Below are 21471 nucleotides of genomic sequence, written 5' to 3'. Positions count from 1 at the left end.
CACTGGATTGTTTCTGGAGTAAAAGTCATAACACATATCTGTCCTAACAAAATAGTCTTTCCTTTTTATTTGTACTCCTATTTCTAAGTAGAAAAACGTATTCTGATATAACTCCAAAGTAGTTATTTAGATTTTTCCAGATTAAATCATATTTGGGAAATTTCCTATGGCTTCAATCTCCTTAAGTATGAGCAGTATTAGTCACTTAAATTTAAAAGTTAAAAAAAATAGTAACTTGGAAATAGTTCAAAAATTTAACTGTGAATGAAAAAATATTGTAATATGGAGACAGAAAAAGCTATTCTGGTTAAAGAGTGATCGATATATCATATCAAGGTATTTATTATTCCTCAGGCATTCGTAAGTTACAAAACTGGGGTTCATGTTTTCCCTTTGTTCTTTTATCAATAATACAAATCTGAATTTGAACCTTGTGAATTCAATGAATAATTAATTCCCAGAGAATTCCATAAAAAGCTTCTAAGCAGATACACAATACAATACACTTATTCCCAAAAAAGTATATTAAAAAGCTATTTCCATCCAAAATAATCCAAACACCACCCCCACCAAATGAAACATAAATAATCTTGGGTAAAAGTCATACTTCTCATGACTTTCTGGGATCTTTTAAAGTAAATGAAGGTCTCCTAGCAACAGAATCACTTACAAATGTAAAACTTCACCGTCTGCAAGGCACTGTTACACCTATTATCTCATCTGACCATCTCAGAAACATTACAAGACTATCCTCATTTGAAAGAGGAAAAAATGGAGGGTCAAGAGAATGAAGTGCTCTGGCTTACAATCTGGTGTAAATTTTATATTTCTATTGTGTATAAATGTGTTATTCTAATAAAAACAACAGTGTGTATAGAACTATGTAAATAAAAAAGTAGAACTTCAGCATTTCACAGTCCCTAAGAAGTGTTTCATTTGATTTTTTTAAAGAAAGATTAAAGCCCCCAATTTTTTTCTTCAAGCTCTTTTTACTATAGAAACAACAGATTTGTGATGACCCAACTTCTCTTGCCTCTCCATTTCCCTCTTCTTCCCCCCAAACATATAAGTACATACACATACACTCATTTGCACTCAGAAATGTCCTTCTTGCAACACAAGACATATCTTAACAAGCATGCTGTGATTTGGAATAGTCTGAATATTGAGCACAGCAAAGGTAACTTGGTTCTTTAATAGTGTGCTTTAATCAACAATCCCATCAATATGGTTTTACCAGCTACAAACATATTCCTAGAATCCAGATAGGTTAATGTATGAATGGACTAAATATAGAATTATAATACCTAACACATGAAATTTGTCAGTGCACACTGATTTTGACTACTGGGTACTATATATTGCAACAAGATCATATTTTCCCACCTAGCTTTATAGGACTGTATAACTTGCAACTGAAAAATTCAGAAATATCTATGAATGAGATAGCATTTTAATATATCATTTGTATTACCTTTTTTTAAAGTTTTATTTGGGGGCTTTATTTGTAAGCTCATTTAGTAATATCAGCTAAATTGAGGAGAAGGGAAGGTAAGCCCAAATGGTGCTGGGGGCAAGAGTTGGTTAAGATTAATGGGGTGAAGCTCTTACCTGTTAGAGGAGTACAGGACACTCCAGCATCTTCTTTATGGCCACAATTATGCTCTCCCCAGGAACTCTTTGGACATTGCTCAATAGAAAGCTCATTCCCAGTGCAGCGTACTTCATCCAACATCACTGGGCCAGATCCTTCCCCAAAATATGCCTGATTCCATGCTTTGGCAATGCCGCTGAACAAACATAAGAACATAAGTCAGACCAAAGGTTGGTCTGACTTTTTTCTTTTGCCCCTGGCAAAGGTAAAATTATGATTAATTCATAATTTCCCTTATCAATTCACTCCATAGGTCACACATGACGTGCTCTATTTCTTTTTTGTTTGCTTGTTTGTTGATCTTTATATTTTCAGCTATCACAAATCTTTCCAAGACTGCTAGTTATTCTCCAATATTTACTCCCCTTTTCTTCATTAGTAATAGAACCTCAGAGTTGGAGGAGGACAATGGCTATCCAGAATAAAGACCACATTTCCCACCCTCCCTTCCTTACAGTGAAGTTTGTTTGTTTGTTTGTTTTAAAATATGCATAACATAAAATTTACCGTTTTAACCATTTTTAAGTGTACAGTTCAGTGGCACTAAGTACCTTCACCTTGTTGTGCAACTATCACTAGCATCCATCTCCAGAACTTTTTAATCATCCCAAATTGAAGCTCTGTACTCATTTTATATGACTAAGTTTTGACCAATAACATTTAGGTAAAAGTGTCATGTATCACTTCCAGGAAGTACCCTTGTCCCACTTCCTCCTTCCTGCTGACTGTTAGGCAGAGGTGATGGCTAGAGCTTGAGAAGCTATCTTGGTCCATAAGGTGTCACACTGAGAATGAAAGAACTGCAAGCAAGAAAGAGACTGGGGCCCTGATGACTATGGAACCACCATACCAGCCTTGAGCTATCTCTGGTCTCTTGTCTTGTTTAAGCCACTGTTATCTTCAGTTCTCTGTTACTCATGGCCAAATATCTCTTCACTCAAATTTATTTGACTAAATTTACTTCTCCCACAATTCAACGTGACACCATCTTCTAGAACCCCAGATTTAAATGAAGATCACGATTGCCTGTCAAAATGGTTAATGACTTCAGAAATTGCATCTTCAGCCACTTTTAGCCTTTTAATTTTTAGACTAGAGCATTTATACTTGCAGTTTGTTTTTCAATGATTCTGCATCTATTCCCCATTATTTAAGTTGCCCTTTTCTTATAACATTATAACTATCTTAAGAATTTACAACCAAAACAAGAATATAATTTTTATATATGTAATTCAAATTTTACTGTCCAGAAATAAGGTTTTATCGGAACAAAGGCATACTGATTCCCAACTTACTGTCTGTGGCTGCTTTTGCACTACACAAAAGCTCAGTTGAGTAGTTGGAAAGTCTAAAATACTCAATATCTGGCCCTTTACAGAAAAAGTTTATTGACCCTTGCTCTAGAGGAAAGAGATTAATGAAAGCAAATATGGAAACTGATTTAGAGAACACTGAAAGTTGGAGAACAGAGGAGGAGGAGACAGGATGACTAATGCAGGTCATGGGGAAGCCAGATAGGAAAGCTTTGGAGAAAGGCAGATTAACAACCTCCTTGGATCTTTGCCCTGGGATAAATGCTAGGAAAGAAAAAGATCTGTTAAAGAAAATTTCAATGGGTATAATTCACTGAGCCAAGATTAGGTGCTATAAGAAAACCAAGGACCAATATGAGAGAATATAAAATTTGATCCCAAACTCATAACAGAAACAAAAAATAAACTCCAGATGGTTTAAAGACCTAAAGGGAAGGGAAGGGAAGGGGAAGGGAGGGAAGGGGAGGGAAAGAAAGGGGAAGGGAGGGAAGGAGGAAGGAAGGAAGATGGCTAAAAAGTAATATAATGAAATAAGAAGAACATAGTTATTATAACCTTGGTAATAAGAGGAATTTCCTGAGCAAGATAAAAAATAAAAAACCCAGAAGTCAGAAAACAAAGACTAAAATAGTTAAATTTAATCACATATAAATTTGAACTACTGTATAGCAAAATACACCATAATCAGTCAAAAGGCAAACAAGCTGGAAGATATATTTGTAAAATGTAACCACAATCAAAGAAAAAAACACTCCTAGAAATAAATAATAACTTATTATTATCATAATGAAAGACAAAATGACCAACATAAAAAAACAGGGCAAAGGAGAGGGACAGGCTATTTACAGAAGAAGAAATACCCATGGCCACTGACCATATGGTAAGATGCTCAACCTTACAATGGTCAAATTAAAACAATAAGAATGCATTCTTACATATCCTTAATATCATTTTCATTAATATTTAGGCTAAAAGTTTACAAACTAAAGCCTTTTTATTCTCACGAAAAAAATAACAAACCAAGCCTAAAATATTTGTTAGTTGGGAGTGACTTGAGATGGGCTGGACAGAGTAACTGAAATATACTGTATTTCAAATATGTTAAAGATTATGTGATAGAGGTCCTAGGAAAAAACAAAAGGCCTGATTAACTGCCTCTGAACTGTGTCCCTTCCTTAAGGGAGGACACAGGATGGGAGAGCAGAAGCCCCAAACAGTGACTCTGGGGAAAGTCATCTATGTTATAATGCAGTCTTTTTTTTTTTTTAATATTTGGCTGCATTGGGTCTTCTTTGCTGCATGTGGGCTTTTCTCTACTTGCAGTGAGAGGGGGCTACTCCGTTGCAGTGTGCGGGCTTCTCACTGCGGTGGCTTCTCGTTGCGGAGCATGGGCTCTAGGCGTGCAGGCTTCAGTAGTTGCGGCACGCAGGCTCCGTAGTTCTGGCTTGCGGGCTCTAGAGCGCAGGCTCAGTAGTTGTGGTGCATGGGCTTAGTTGCTCCGCAGCATGTGGGTTCTTCCCGGACCAGGGCTCGAACCCGTGTCCCCTGCATTGGCAGGTGGATTCTTAACCACTGTGCCACCAGGGAAGTCCTATAATGCAGTCTTAAAACACCATTTGGGTGTTTTATTTTCTTCCTTATATATTTCCATATTTTCCATTATTTACAAACATTATTTTAATGATCACAGAAATGTTTAATTAAACTAATCAGAAAAACTAATATAATAAATTCAAGAACCAAAAAAGAAACTGACTAGGAAACTATGATGTAAAACAAAGTAGGTTTCCTAGCTAATTTTTGAGTCTATTAAAATTAAGATTATAATATTTATAAATACACACATTCCTTCAGCCAGGCACTAGTATTTCCTGGTGCCCTGGACTGTGCTGGCTCTCAGGGGAATACCAAAGAAACTGATGACTCTGCCCTTCAAGAGACCGTGCAATACTAGGGAAACAACATAAAACTCATGGGTTGGGGGCTTCCCTGGTGGCGCAGTGGTTGAGAACCTGCCTGCCAATGCAGGGGACACGGGTTCGTGCCCCGGTCCGGGAAGATCCCACATGCCGCGGGGCAACTAGGCCCGTGAGCCACAACTACTGAGCCTGCGCATCTGGAGCCTGTGCTCCACAACAAGAGAGGCCGCGACAATGAGAGGCCCGCGCACCGTGATGAAGAGTGGCCCCTGCTCGCCGCAACTAGAGAAAGCCCTCGCACGGAAACAAAGACCCAACCCAGCCAAAAATAAATAAATAAAATTTAAAAAAAAAAAAAAAAACTCCTGGGTTGTTAAAGGCAAATAAGTGTTATGTGAATTCGATAAAGCTGTGTATTCTCTGTCCTTCCTTTATGGAAATTATGTCCACACCAGCCCCGGCAGTTCATTTGTAGTAATGGTCCCAGTGTTACCTACTCTCTTACCCTCTGACCGCAGAATAGATTTGTGAGGTTCTCTGATATATTACACGGAGTTATTAGGTTATTTTCTGTAAAGCTGTTTGACCTACATAGCAGCAATCCCCAATAAACACTGAATTGATTCTATGTCTGATCATTACCCAAAACATTCCTAAACCTACTTAGCTAATCTGACTGTATTCATATAAAGTTTGTTTGTTTTCCATAGAAAAAAAGCAGCAAATAAATAGTACCATCTGACTAACTCAATCCCCAGGCTTAGCCACTACTTTGAATAGACACAGAATAGAGTCAGGCAATTCTATCGTGCAAGATAATTACTTGTTAGGTTATAAAAGGTTGGTCCTCTGACTGCAAATATCAGTTTGTGGCACTTGTAACATACGGATGAAAAAAGCTCATTTTTAATGATCAAATAGCCTATATTTCTCCCTGGAAAACAACCCCCTCCATCTCCAGTTATGATATTTGAAGTACGCTGAATGATTACAGCATGCCAGACACTGGTCTAACAGCTTTATATGTATTAACTCTTTGAATCCTCCCTACAACCCCATGATGTTATTATCCCTAATTTACAAATGAGGAAACTGAGGTCCAGAAGTTAATAATTAGCCCAGCATTACACCACCATGAGATGGTAAGGCTTGTCTGGCTACAGAGCAGACCCTGAAACACTTGTCTTTCTTGCAGTCTGCGGGGGCATTTTCATTGAGACGGCTATGGCATCGCACATACAGTCTGTCTACAATGTGTTCAGCATTGTTTCTTCCTACAATTAACTTTTCTCTCTTGACTCACCTATTTCTTTCAGCCCTATATTCATATGTATTCTTATTAACACCTGTCTATTTTGCAAACAGTGTAACATGAAAGAAAAGAAATCCTACACTGGAAGCCATAAATCTCAAGATTCTGTCCCTCACTCACAGTATGATTTAGGGGATTTAGGTAATCTCAGAGGGCCTAACTTTCTTATCTTGTTATATAAGGCCTCTTTCCTGCTCAATAATTCCACATACCAGTAATGTTTATAAAGTATTTTAGAAATTAATAAACAGTAAAATAAGAGAACAAAGAAAGAAACTTTTTTTTTTTTTTTTTTTTTTGCGGTACACGGGCCTCTCACTGTTGTGGCCTCTCCCGTCGCGGAGCACAGGCTCTGGACATGGAGGCTCAGCGGCCATAGCTCACGGGCCCAGCCGCTCCGTGCATGTGGGATCTTCCCGGACCGGGGCACGAACCCGTGTCCCCTGCATCGGCAGGCGGACTCTCAACCACTGAGCCACCAAGGAAGCCCCAAAGAAACATTTTTAATTGTACCAGAAGAATTTTTATTCTGACCACTCAGTAGTATGGTTCTATATGATAATTTTATAGCAAAAAAAAAACCTAAGAAGAAAAAGTGTTCAAAAATTTTAAATTCTTATGTAAATTATGGCATATCCACACATAAAATATGATGTCACTGTTCTACACTACGCTTTTAAGAGTTCTAAAAGACATAGGAAATGCTTCAATGTTAAGTGCACAAAAGGAACTCCAATTAAAATGTCTCTACCTGAAACTTCGCTGTGTACATATGCATTCTCAAGTTCAATTTTCTAACATCAGGCTGCCTCCTTTCCTGCTCATCTTTCTCTGAGTTCTAGGCTAATCAAATTTCAGTATCATAAGTACAGTAATTCCTTTTGCATTTTAGGAAGCTTGCCAGCTACCAAAATCTACAGACACCATTAAAAGATGCGGGTCAACAAAGACAGCATCTCACAAAGAAATTGTAACTAGCACTCCAGAGAGGCATGGTGTAGTTTCCCTTTGGGAATTCGACAAGGCAAGTATGACTGAGATGAAATTTGCTTAAGAACAAATCATAAATGGAGATAAGCTATGATTATGCCGTCTGCTATCAACCTTGTAACGTTAAAAATTACTTCATCTGAAAGTACTGTGCCTTTAAGTGAGCAAAACAAATTCTAGGGGAAGAGCAGTTGCAGAATATTGCTTTGTTGCAAGCGTGCGAGAGAAGTATAAAATCAAGGGAAAGAAAAGCAAACGAACAATGTCAGCTCAGAACCTGGAGTACTTATAATAAAAACAAATCTCCACCAAGCTGGATTGTTGGTAATTACATAGGCTTGTGGAGGATCTTTGCTGCCTTGAATATTTGAAGATATTTTTCCTTTTAATCATTTTTCTGAACACAAATCTTCTCATACAAAAGATAGCAGTGAGCCAATGCCTGAGAAAGATGTAAACACTTTACTCAACCCACGCATGTGTTCAACATTAATATAGTCTTCCTTGTGATTCTATCTGTACATTCTTTCCATGTAGTAGACTCCTGTTTGCAACATGGTTTTTGTTTAAACAACAGTTTATATGAGTGAAAAAAGAAAATTTGGCTCTCAAGAAAGAACTCTATGTTAAAACATGAATTTTTAGAATAACTATAAATGTAACTAAAATTTAGTGTCATTTAAATTTTCTACACATTTTTCTAAGCAACAAAAGCTTGCCTTTTCCCACAGAAATATATAAATAATAATAAATGCCTTATACCTTAAATTTAGAGTAATCTATACTACAACTTGTAATGTTAAATATGCCATTACTATACCCTTAAAATTCTTGTATTTTTGGCAAAGACATTGATTTCTTAGCAACTAACATGAAAATCAATTAGCATACCACTGATACCATAATTGGTAACACAGTAAATACACATATATCCACATTAGAGTCTTTTAAAAATATGAAATTCATAGATACAGCTAACTAAATAGAAGTTCTAGATAGAGGAATGGTGTTTGATGATCTCCTACCAAATGTCCAGCTTACTTTGAAATGTTTAATAACATTTTTCTTTGAATGTTTAATAACATCTTTCAGCTATAAGTCCCCAATTATAGTCAATGTATACTGTATACCTACTATGTGTGCTAACTGCTTTAAAACCACTAAACTCTACATCAGGAAATGTGTTATAGATGAGGAAACTGCAGCTAAGAGATATCCTGCAATTTTTCTTATCTCCAGAAATACAACTCAAATTCAGGTCATTCTGAGTACAGGGCACATGCTCATAATCTTATGCTATGCTGACTCTGACACCATCTAAATTTTTGAGAAAAATTGGTCTTGAAATTGATACCCAGTCAGAACGTTTTGAAAATCTAGTCTCAAAATTTAATGATTAATAACAGTTTTTCTCAAAAAGAGCTAGTTGGCCCTATTCCTGACCCATCCAAAGAAAATGATCATACCAGTCAGATCACACACCACCAGTAATTATAAGCCCTATGGACACAGGACTTTGCATGTTTATTCCTTTCCCATGCATAAACTGTGAAAGAGCATTTAGGTTGCAGAATCAGTTACAGGGGGAAAATGTAAACTACAGTGAAGGATTAGGCTGGTGCCACCTTAATTCAGTGCTTAACCTTATCCTTATCAGTGGAGAAAACCAGAGCTGTTCTGTGACTCCTGATGAGGTGCAAGATGAGAACATATCACCTGTGATGGTTTCTAGCCAAAATACTTGATTGATTTGATCTAATCAAGCTGTTGGACCTAGCCTCCCATTTCAGGAGTTACAAGAACCAGAGGAGTAGGCTAAATGATACCAGGAGGAAGCAACAAGACAAATCCAGAAGGTGGGATAGTCTCCAAAACAACTGGCTTGGTTTTTGGTCTCTTCGACAAGACAGGGTCATGAAAAACAAGAGGCTGTTCTAGATTAAAAGAGATTTCAGGGACATAACATCCAGATGCACTGCAAGGTCCTGGACTAACTTCTGCTGCGGACAAACCATCTGTCAAGGACATGGTGGGAACAACTATGGGAATCTGAGCATGACAGGGTATTAGACAATTTAAGAATGATTACCATTTACATTAGTTGTGATAATGATAATTTGGCTATGTAGGACAATGTTCTTATTTTTAAGAGATGCATACTGAAGTATTTAGAGGTAAAATGTTGAAACGTCTTTATTTTGCTTTAAAAGACTTCAATATTAACATACAGTTTTGAAAAATAGAGGGGTCAGCTGCAAAAACAATTGCAAAAAAATTACTGTAGATGGTTCAAGGTACAAAATTCATGCTCTAGTGTCAAAGATTATGCTTAAATGGACAAAATGATACATAGAGAAGATATAGAAGCCTCCACATCCACCCACCCCTACCTGCCACGACATGCTAAATAATTTTTTTTTTCTAATTTAAAGTAAAATATCAACTTTCACAAGATTCCCTAATATAATTTTAGAGAAACTTTTAGGCTTGCTATATCAATGTTCAACATCACTAAAGACAGGGGTTAGAGGATCCAAAATTATGACATACTATTCCAAAATAATCACAACTAAAGCAACATTTAATGTTGGTTTTCATATTGCTGTTTTTATCGCACATGCTTCATTGCCATATCCTGCACAGGAATTATTTCCTTCCTACATTAATAAACAACCTTTGTTCTAAGCACATACCTCACAAATAAGGAGGCAAAGGTCAAAAGTTTAGACAGTATCTGGAGGAAAGGAATTGAACTTCAGTTAAAGCCTAACAACTAGTTTCATCATATGACTCTGGTTAAGTCGCTGCAGCTGACAATGCTAGTCATTACCTGGGAGTAATGTAAAGGCTCGTGATGAAAAGTGGTAAAAGGCTTAGATTCTTAGGGATATAAAATCAGCTGAATTCAGATACAAATAGGTTAGACCTAAGAGTACATAACCGTTCTCTTCAGGGAGCCTACAGCCTAATACAAAGATCAAAAGGTGGCTTTTTCCATTTGTTCAAAGAAATCTGCAATATAAACACACCTACCGGGTTTCCCTGGTGGCGCAGTGGTTGAGAGTCCGCCTGCAGATGCAGGGGACACGGGTTCGTGCCCCGGTCCGGGAAGATCCCACATGCCGCGGAGCGGCTGGGCCCGTGAGCCATGGCCGCTGAGCCTGCGCGTCTGGAGCCTGTGCTCCGCAACGGGAGAGGCCACAGCAGTGAGAGGCCCGCGTACCGCAAAATAAATAAATAAACACACCTACCTTTGGGTATGGAAATAATAAACTCAAAAATTCAAGCAAAACAAAACAAGAACAAGAAAGACCAACCTCAGGCCCAGCTGCCTGCAGACCACTTCCGCATCTGCATCATCCCACTGGTCGTCACAGACAGTCCCCCACTGACCCGCATGGTAGAGCTCCACTCGGCCCTCATGCGCACTGCTCCCCCCAGCAAGGCGTAGGACAGGGAATGCAGGGCCTGCACAACGTGAAATTAACAACAAAGTAAACCTACGGATTCACACTGGGAGAGAAGATCAGGTATAGTTTATTTATTTGCCATTCTCTATAATTAAGTTATATTTATTAAGTGATATGGACATACCCCCGCATATCTAATATATTTTATGGTACTCTCTACCAATTAAAATACCTCAACTTGAATTACGCTCATACAAATAGCTCTCAAGAGGAAATAGTCTAAATTCACTTTCCCCCAAGGACCTCAGAAACCAGAAAAGACACACTCAAAACTGCAGTTATTGGAAACCCATTTGATTTTTACGGGGTTGCTGCCACCATTGTGGTGGTGGCATTGGTTTTTTATTTACAGTAACTTGAGCATTACCAATATGTAATTATTAAGAATGGCGCTTATGTCTATTAGATACTTGTTTTCAGCATAGAAATATTTTTACATTTACATAGAAATCAAGACAAAGTTAACATCTAACACATTATAACAAGTTGGTGGACATCACAACCAACACCTTCAAAAAACAATATTGAAAATTCATTTAGGTATGAATCAGTACATATTCTGTGAAGAACCACCAGAGGATTCCCACTGCAAATTCCGTATTGTAGTCTACAGTGCCCTTATCTAGCTTCATCAGTTTCTGAATTTTTCTCTCCCTCTTTTTTTTTTTTAATATTTATTTATTTATTTGGCTGCACCAGGTCTCTGTTGTGGCGTGTGGGATCTTTTAGTTGTGGCATACGGGATCTAGTTCCCTACTAGGGATCGAACCCGGGGCCCCTGCATTGGGAGCACGGAGCCTTAACCACTGGACCACCAGGCAAGTCCCTGAATTTCTCCCTCTTTATCCTGGTCTAGAATTGAGGACACAGGGAATGCCCTTCCCTTTTGCCTGTGTACCTCAGATACCCAGCTATACAGAGGCAGGTAATAAATATTTGTTGACTGAGTGGATTGGCAAGTGATAACTAAAAGCCTAGAAAGGATATCCCAAACAAGTAAAAATAATTAGCAATATCTGTTCATTCAATTCAGTTTATTAAACGGGTATTAGGCAGAAAGGCACTGCACAGACACTACCCTCAAGAAGTATACTGCCTCAGGACATGGACAACATGAGTACAGACGAGACAGCATCGAGAAGACCCTGCAGGGGTTCAGGTGGAAGGGCTGCTTGCTCCCCAGTGCGGGTAATTAGAGAATCTCTTCTGAAGAAGTTGGTAGCTGAAAAGGGCCAAGATGATGGATGGGATTTCAGAAGTCAGACACGGGGGAAGTGCAGTATGAACCGAAGTGCACGGGGGAACGAACAGTATGAACAAAAGTTCATACTGAAGTTCAACCGAAGTGCACGGGGGAACGAACAGTATGAACAAAAACATAGAAGCACAAAGCCGTACGTATTGGGGAAACAGTACGGCAGTCTAATTTTTCTGGAGTAAAGGACGTGAGATGGTAAAAGTTTCAGAACAGGCTGGGTCCCTATTAGGAAATTTAGTTGACTCCTTTGCCAAATGTTCATCATTTATCCACATGAAATATGCTCCTAATTCTTCCACAGTGTTAGTGGCGTCAATAAATGGTATTTAGACATTCATATTTATATGCAAATATCACACTTGAGGAGGGATTTAGAATAGAGCACATTTGCATCTACTCATATACTAATACTTGTAATATAGTTTTCTTACATAAGTCAACTAACACTTGTAATTTGTAAAAGGATAAAAGACAGGTTTAATAAACATAACTGGGCTTCCCTGGTGGCGCAGTGGTTGAGAGTCCACCTGCCGATGCAGGGGACACAGGTTCGTGCCCTGGTCCGGGAGGATCTCACATGCCGTGGAGCGGCTGGGCCCATGAGCCATGGCCGCTGAGCCTGCGCGTCCGGAGCCTGTGCTCCGCAACGGGAGAGGCCACAACAGTGAGAGGCCCGCGTACCGCAAAAAAAAAAAAAAAAAAAAAAAAAAAACTGGTCTCAATATTGTATATTAGGTTCTTATAATGACTGATCACTGAATTATGCTAATAAACTTAAATTTGCGTATTATGTTTATTTTTCCTTTAAGAAGCTTGGAAAAAATAGAAAAAATGATGGAAAAATGTATAAATTTCTTAAATTATTATATTCTCCTCTACCTCCCCTCCCCCCATCTGCATGGTAAGCTTGGAGAAAACAGAAAAACAAAATTTTTTAAGAGGAAATTTAAAATCACCTACAACCTAGAAACATTGTCGCATATTACCTGACATTTTTTTCAAGGTCATGTTTTACTTTAAAACATATAGTTTTTCCACTGGTTGTATAAGTAATTGTGAAAATATAGAGAAGCTCGAAGACAAAATTTAGTCAACATCTCACATCTTCCCAACAAATACACACACACAAAAAAAGCATTTGAAAAAGATTTCAGTGAAGTAATTGACTCATATTTAACTTATGGATAAATAAAACTCCCAGACGTTTCATTTAGATTGCTATTTCCTACGTCCAGTACTCACACACGATCTTCTACTTTGTAAGAGTTGGAAGAGTACTAGATGCCAAGACGCCAAATGTAAATTCCAAACTAAAAGAATGTATTAAAAGTCTACCGCTATGCCTTAAGATGGACTCCATGTTTGCTGAGCTATTTGCTTTCACATTCTCATTTAATTTACCATAAAAGCATCTTTTTTCACTCTCACTTCTAATTTATCTCAACCTTCTATGTTTTTTTTTGTTTTTTTTTTAAATTTTATTTATTTATTTTTGACTGTGTTGGGTCTTCGTTTTTGGGCGTGGGCTTTCTCTAGTTGCGGCGAGCTGGGGCCACTCTTCATCGCGGTGTGCAGGCCTCTCACTGTTGTGGTCTCTCTTGTTGCGGAGCACAGGCTCCAGACGCGCAGGCTCAGTAGTTGTGGCTCACGGGCCTAGTTGCTCCGCGGCATGTGGGATCTTCCTAGACCAGGGCTCGAACCCGTGTCCCCTGCATTGGCAGGCAGATTCTCAACCACTGCACCACCAGGGAAGCCCCCTTCTATGTTTTATATATGCTTACAACCGACCTTAAATTTATCTTTGCAACCAGAGAATAAACAAGTGGACAGATCACAGAGAGTAGAATTAGGTTTTTTTTAAAGTAGATAGAGATCCTGGAAAAAAGAGATTGTTTTCAAGATTTTACTTACTTCACTACTTGAAAAATGTTAAACATATTTTATCAATTGGGTTGAACATAGAATGTAAGCAATATCTACAAAACGCAGTGCACTGTTTAGCCCAATTCACAGCATCCCTGATGTAGCAATGTGTAAACACGTATTTGCCAAAAGTAGTATTACCCAAAGGTGGAGAGGCAAAGGAAGAAAAGGAAAAACTTATAAGACATCAAGATGTAACATGCAAAAAAAAAAGATGTAATATGCACCTTGCCTACCCACAAAAGGATTGTAGCTCTCTGAGCACACACCTGTACCATATCCTGTACCATTTCCACTGGTTCTTCCAGCCAATTCACAGGAATGACCCTAAATTGGGTCTCTGTATGTTTTGCAGTGGAAACTTTTCAATTCCTCCCCTGATACTTGCACTCAAACAGAAACCACTGCCCTGCACTGGCTGCTGGCATTCTAAGACCTGGGACATCTGGTCAGGCTGCTGTCTCCAAGGAAAATGTAAAAGGGATACTGTGACAGTGTGGTAGCCTCAGGTTGTGGTCACACATTAAAACAACCATGGACCCCAGAAAACCCATCCGCCATTGTGAAAGGCAGCTATTCCCTCCTCTGCTTCCTTTCTCATGAACATATGCATACTTGTATACTGAAACCATACTCTAATCACCTCATGCCTAGTATATGGTGCTTAGAAGGAGCCCTTATCCAAGGAAGCAATTTGTTTTATGAAATGTGCCATCTACAGCTCAAAAGAGAACACTGGTACCATGATTCTATTCCATTCTATAAAGTGAGAATATTTTGTTGTAATTGCTGTATTTTATGTTTGGTTTCAAGATGATTTTTAACTTGATTCCATCACATTTTTCCGTTACTAAACTAAGTGTTTTCATATACAGTATATAATATTTCTATAAGCAAATTAGATAAAACAGAAAATACGTAAAAAGTGAGGTCAAATGGAAATCCAATTGTTAGATGAAATCCTATTGAAGACTATCTAATTAGACTGGAGATGGACTATGATGGTTCCACTTAGGTCTGTATTTAAACTCTTTTAGGAAATGATTTAACGGAGACACTTTTATCATCTGGAATCAGGCTGAAACCACAATAACAGTAAAGCAAGAGAATAAATATTTTGTTTTACCATGGGAAAAGCTACACGTGACAGCAGCTGCCTTCTTCTGAGGACACGTCCCACCCTGCCAGATGTCTTTTTCACAAAGCAGTATATTTTCTTCATCTCCTCGGCAACGGACATTGCTCCAATAAATGGGAATAAGGCCCAGTCCAGAAAATGGGGTTTGTCTTGCTACTCCTTTACCTCTGTAAGTACAATGATAAGGTTAGGTTTATCAAATGTAGGCTAATTTTTATCAAAGCACTAGGACTTTTAAAAATGGAAGAAATCAATAAAGACAGATATGGAAGAAAAAGAAAAGCATAACGCATTATGTAAATTTCAAGCAAATCAAAACATCAGATCAGAACCTGGATTGATTACCTATGGTAATCTTTTAAGTTAATCTTGAATAACTAATGGTAGGCATGTGCCTTTACTATCTATGGCTGATTTTAGAAAAAAATGGGCAAACACTACAGATATAAATAAAGAGGGAGTCTGGGTGGCTTTGTGGAAGAAGTGTGTCACGTGGCCCAGTGGGACTTGGATTCTAGTCTGAACTCAGTTGCAAATCACTCTAAAGCCTCTCTAAGCTCCGCCTTCTGATATGTAAAAGAAGTCTGGATGCTTGAAGAGTCTTTCCTACTCCAGTCTTTCAGGCTCTCATTTTCAAAACGAGTATTATTACCATGTCTAAGCAAGATAATATCAAGAGAGGCAATCCAGTCATATTTTTTAAACTTTATATATAGTATTTGCTAGCAAGACTTTGAAACCAATTAATAAGATAATAACTCATATAATCTACATATTTTTAACTCTGATATGTACAAAACTGGTATTACACTTTTAAAAGATTAAATGCTTATCCGAATAACATGATAATCTCTAGAACTGTCTTCATGCAACAGCTTCCATTAACCAAACAGTAAATATTTGGAGTTTATCTACAATATGAATGTGTCTTAACAGCAATAAAGCTGGGTCGCCCTGCTCTTATTGTGCAATCCTTTTTTATTGATGGAGTACTAAGAGATGATAGAAGGAATCAGGTCAGCTTATCTGAAGTTTATGTTTGCAGAAAGATAGTTTACATTCTTTCATCAATCAAGAGACTAGTAACCTACCACTGTAATTCACATCTCCATTGCAATGTTCTTGTTTTCTTTATTTTTTTTAATTTTTAATGGAGTATAGTTGATTTACAATGTTGTGTTAGTTTCTGCCATACAGCAGAGTGAATCAGTTATATATATAAATATATCCACTCTTTTTTAGATTCTTTTCCCATATAGGTCATTACAGAGTATTTAGTAGAGTTCCCTGTGCTATACAAGGTCCTTATTAGTTACCTATTTTATATATAGTAGTGTGTATATGTCCATCCCAATCTCTCAATTTATCCCTCCCCCCTTTACCCCCTGGTAACCATAAGACTTTTCTACATCTGTAACTCTATTTGTTTTGTATTGTAAATAAGTTCATTTGTAACTTTTTTTGTTTTATGTCAGAATCTCATAGAAAATTTTATTCTTCCCTGATTTTCAGGGGTAATAAAAGCACAGGTAGAAATGTACATAAAGGAAGATACTGACACCAGCCTACAAATTTGTTACATCTCCAGGCCGTCAAAAGAAAAAGCAGCAAGTCAACATTCTTCATGACTTGCCCACCTGCCAGTGACTGTTTGCCAGACAAAATACTCATTGATAAAATCAGTAATTAACATCCTAAACACCATTAACACTTTGTAGTCTCTCCCCTTTTTCCTTCTTTTATCCTGATTTATTCCAACACTAATTTTTTAAGATTAGTTAACTAATTAAGTACGGTAACCCTATTAGTTACGCTAATAGCATCACAAGTCTGAACAAAAGCCCTCAAGGTTTGCCTTTACTAAATACTCATTCCCCACCTTCCTAGTGGGAAGACATTTAGCTGGAAAATTAAAATTCTTACTGGGACTTCCCTAATGGCGTAGTGGTTAAGAATCCGCCTGCCAATGCAGGGGACATGGGTTCAAGCCCTGGTCCAGGAAGATCCCACATGCCGCAAAGCAAATAAGCCCGTGTGCCACAACTACTGAGCCTGCGCTCTAGAGTCCGCGAGCCACAACTACTGAGCCCGTGTGCCACAACTACTGAATCCTGCACGCCTAGAGCCCATGCTCTGCAACAAGAGAAGCCACCACAATGAGAAGCCTGTGCACCGCAACTAAGAGTAGCCCCCGTTTGCTGCAACTAGAGAAAAGCCCGCGTGCAGCAACCAAGACCCAACGCAGCCAAAAATAAATAATTAATTAATTTAATTTAATTCTTACTGATTTGACTGGAGTTGACTAACCTTTTCATTTGTGTCATCACATTAGATATTACCACTCACTGATTATTAATCCAAAATATTTGCTAATTGAAAACTTTTCTTTCAGTTCTTTTAACCTTCATAACAAGATCTTTTCCACGCTTTCTAAAGATCTCTGGAGATAAAGACCAAGAAAAGTATAGGGCATGTATACTTAGAAAAAATAAATGAGACACAAAAACAGAACAATAAGAATAACAACAAAAACCAAAAACGTTTGTTCCAAAATGTAACCTTCTGCCCCTGGGAAACCCCTTGAAACGAGGCATAAAGGTGCAGGGCCTGGTGGGCGTCAGCATACACCAATCTATTTTAAGTGCGCCTACAGTCGTGGAAGGGCCGGCAGCTTCTCAGAGGACAGTGGATGCTGCCGGAGCTGAGCGAAGCTGCCATCTATTACAAGACCTCCTTGGCACAGAAACCTATGTCCCAGGATATCACCCCTTACCCAGCATGGGATGAAAGCACGAGTGAACCTCACCTCCTTCACATACACACAAATGGAATTTGTGGGTGGCTCAAGGTAGAAAGTTAAAAGCAAATGACAGCAACCTCAGGCTGCACAGGCTGCTGAGAAAGTAAAACTCTTAGGACCAAATTCCTTGCTTCCTAGCACTGAACAATTATTTTGTTAAAAGTCAAAGACCAAAAGTTGCTTTGAACTTTGGACCACTTAGCATTTGCCCATTTCCTAGTCAGTAGGGCTAGTAACAAGTGAAGCGCATTTGTATGTAAAAGAACTCACTCCTTCCATTTGGGGCCCTTTCTTTACATCTCTTCTGAGAAAAATGAGAGTGAGGAAAGTGAGAATGAGGAAGGAAGATGTAACCTCTCCACAGTAATGATGGGTGCCCAGCATTCCTCTGAGATATCATCAGACAGATTTGGTCAAGGATGGGCGAACTCACCCCAGCTGCAGCTGGTGACAAACAACCGATGCATCAGAGTCATCCCAGTGGCTGCTACAGACTGTGCCCCAAACTCCATTTGCATATACTTCCACTGTGCCTTCAAACTCGTTTTTGCCACCGTGAAGTCGGACTGACCCTAAAGTGGAAAAGAATCCCAAAATCCTTTAATAGCAAATAATCATTTGAACATACTGAACATACTGGTACCATGATTTTTCCACTGAAGGGGTGAGAGATCCAGTCTCTCACTGTTCACAGCATGTGTTTCTTTCTTTAAATGAGGATTTAGCAGGCTCTTTTTTTGGTTTTGGTAATTAACATCCTGATGTCAATGCTAATGATACTTTCTTTTATCTAGGCAAAGTCCAATTATGATTTTCAAAGGGAAAAATTGGAAGACTATGACTAATGGCTGATAATTGCATCCCAAGTATTAGATCACATCACATATTAAGTTCTTATCATTTATAGATCACTTTCCATCTTCACATGAGGTCACAGATTAAAAAAAAAAGAGAAACTAAATTCAATGTTCTGTTTATAAATTACTTCTTATTGGCTGTTATATCTTCCTTCTATCTGATTTTTTCTTCCACTAAAGAAGAATAAAATGCTTTTCCCCTTTTAGCCTCCAGCACTAGTCGTGACGAGTCTAAAGATTATGTCTATAAGTTCAGAAAGGTGTTAAGTGTTGAAAACATTGCCTAAAGTTAGTCTTAGGGAAACTGCCACTAAGTAGAGTAGTTGGGTGTAACTGAATGGCCCTGGAACTTCACTTCCCCTTACATACCATCCCACTCAGCTGCTCCACAGTCCACGATTTGAGTCATTCTTTTCAGTCTTAAAAGAGTCAAAATTTAAATTCAAGCACCCCTGGGGAAAATAATATTTTAAGTCTTATCCCTTAAGTGTGGGTCAAAGTGGTTACTAGACTTATCGTGGTGATCATTTCATAACGTATGCAAATATCCAATCACTATGCAGTAAGTACATCTGAAACTAACATAATATCATACATCAAATATATTTCATGTTTTTTAAAGAAGTGTGGATCAAAGGCCTACATTTCTCTTCTCATTGTCATTGGTTTTCAGAGTGGTTACTGACTGACGGGCAGCAATTGGGACACTTGCAGAGACAGAATCAAACTCAGACAACTTAAAAATTTCATAAAATTCTGTGAAAAGTCACTTAGGATGGACTTTTTTTCATAGGTAAAGAAATTAAGAAATTAAATTCGACCAAAAGTTTCTGGCATGTTTTGCATATTTCAAAGTCATTATGGATGGCTTTATAATGATTTTCCGAAAACATTACATTCACAAATCATCCATACATTTCATTTGCACGAGCCTAGTCATCTACCATTATTACTTTCCACATAATCATCCTTAAAAAATGTAACTATTTAAGAGAAACATATCCTATTTCTCATGACAAAGTGTCAATTTTGTATCAAAATTGTCAAACAGAAGCGTCAAACAAAAGGCAATAATAAATGGAGGCAAACACAGCACTGCCAAATCCTGATTATTCAGGAGAGAACATGGGTGTGGGTCATTCATATGGCAGATAATCTAAAAATCATTCACATATCCTAAACTTCTTTAATTCGACCAAGCAAGAGGCAGCCCTGTCTAGCTCGGTGAAAACTGTGAACTGCAGAATATTTTTAAAGAAATATGTCTGAAGAGTTTAACGAAATTTAATGATTTTTTTAATCACAAAATGTCTTCTGTAGAGACCCACATAATATTATGCACAGTACAAATGCCAGCAGTTTATTTCAAAGAATTCATTTGTTCACCTGAAACAAATGTTTATTTGAAATGATCTTTAATCTATTATCTGTTTATTAATTCCCCCTACCACCACCAAATTATTCACGTGAAAGCCGTGGAAGAAATTTCTAGTAATGAAAACAAACTGGAACTCTACTTATGCATGTTAAGTAATCATAATAAAATGTAAAATATTGCCTAAATCACTAAAAAACTATCAAGAAGAAATGATGCTTGCGTATCATCTAAATGATTAAGGCATCTACAAATGAGAAGGCAAAGACTCTGCATGAAGTATAATTGTTACCATAACATCATTATAATGAAAATGATAACACTGGAAGTAATTTCCGGGTCAACTATCAGTTCCACCATCATTGCCCAGATGCTCCCAACATGCTGTGAAAGCCTGGATTCATTTAGCTGCATCTGCTATATGGCAAGAAAGGTGGAGTGCTCATCCAATCTTCCTTTAACAAATGAAGACAAATATTTGCAATTCTGGAAAGGCAATTTGCATGTCAATGACTAATTAATTCTCTATCAGAATCCATTCCCAACACCAACATCCCCAAGGCACACACCTTCCTAGCAGCGCCCCTCCACACAGTTTATCCTTTCCTTAAGGCCATAAAACTTTCCAAAATATTCTGAGTAATCATCTACCTTGAACTCAAAGTGAGTATTTCTTACTGGTATGTAATTCTGTGAAGTTCACAATTCTTCTAATAATTTTTTGAAAGAGCTTTTTTTAAAAAAATCAGCTTAATAATATGCCTAAAATAATAAATGCATGAACACACAATTCACACTATGCACATTTAAGACAGGCAGTAGTTTTTGTTTGGTTTTGGTTTTACTCTGTTCTTGCTTCATTGACTCTCTTAGAATGCTTGAGATGGTTGAACTGTAATTCATTTCCCTTTATTTATGGATGTGTAAGCTATGGACCCAATCAACTGAGCAGTTGCAGAGCCATGACCTCCTAGATTCCCACCCTTGCTATGGTCCCCTTGTCTCTCAATCTGAGAAAAGACCCTGTGATGCAATGAGCACCTTTCAGTACTTCAGCTACCAGTTTATGCATTCTGACATGTTGGTTTTCACCATTCTATTTGAAGTATTACAACTAATCTACCAAACATTACATGGGGATAAACTAGCCAGGCAGAAGCATAAGACAGCCTGAAGAGTTTCTCTACACTGCACAACAGGAGACAAGTGGCTTTCTGGTGATCTACACTTGAGGCTGATCCGCCAGTGGAGGCTGATTTGTCCCATCGGCTGTACAAATTTGTAGGAGAACTATATATTTGCACAAATTTATAGGTGCACAAATTACAAGAGGAAATACCCTTAGCTCAATGGAAAAAAAAAGAAAAACAGAGAGAGGATGAAACAATAAAGCAATCCACAAAGCTCATAGCCTGGTAAACTCATTTCTATTGCTGCCTTACTAATAATAAAGTTCTTCAGA

The 21471-nt window shown here is 38.0% G+C and overlaps 1 protein-coding gene across 1 annotated transcript in view; it reads right to left on the bottom strand.

The window, feature by feature from the left end:
- PRSS12 (serine protease 12) overlaps positions 1-21471 on the bottom strand; it is a 66614-nt gene that overhangs the window by 34506 nt on the left and 10637 nt on the right. Inside the window, exons 2-5 of the mRNA XM_082838473.1 lie at positions 18211-18349; positions 14966-15144; positions 10506-10656; positions 1612-1790 (exon numbers count right to left, since the gene is read on the bottom strand). Of these exons, the coding sequence (XP_082694599.1) occupies positions 1612-1790; positions 10506-10656; positions 14966-15144; positions 18211-18349 (648 nt within the window). The remainder of the gene's footprint in view (positions 1-1611; positions 1791-10505; positions 10657-14965; positions 15145-18210; positions 18350-21471) is intronic.

Source organism: Leucopleurus acutus (assembly GCF_964270905.1).
Source record: "Leucopleurus acutus genome assembly, chromosome: 4".
NCBI lineage: Eukaryota > Metazoa > Chordata > Mammalia > Artiodactyla > Delphinidae > Leucopleurus > Leucopleurus acutus.
This window is presented reverse-complemented; position numbering and strand designations above follow the sequence as displayed.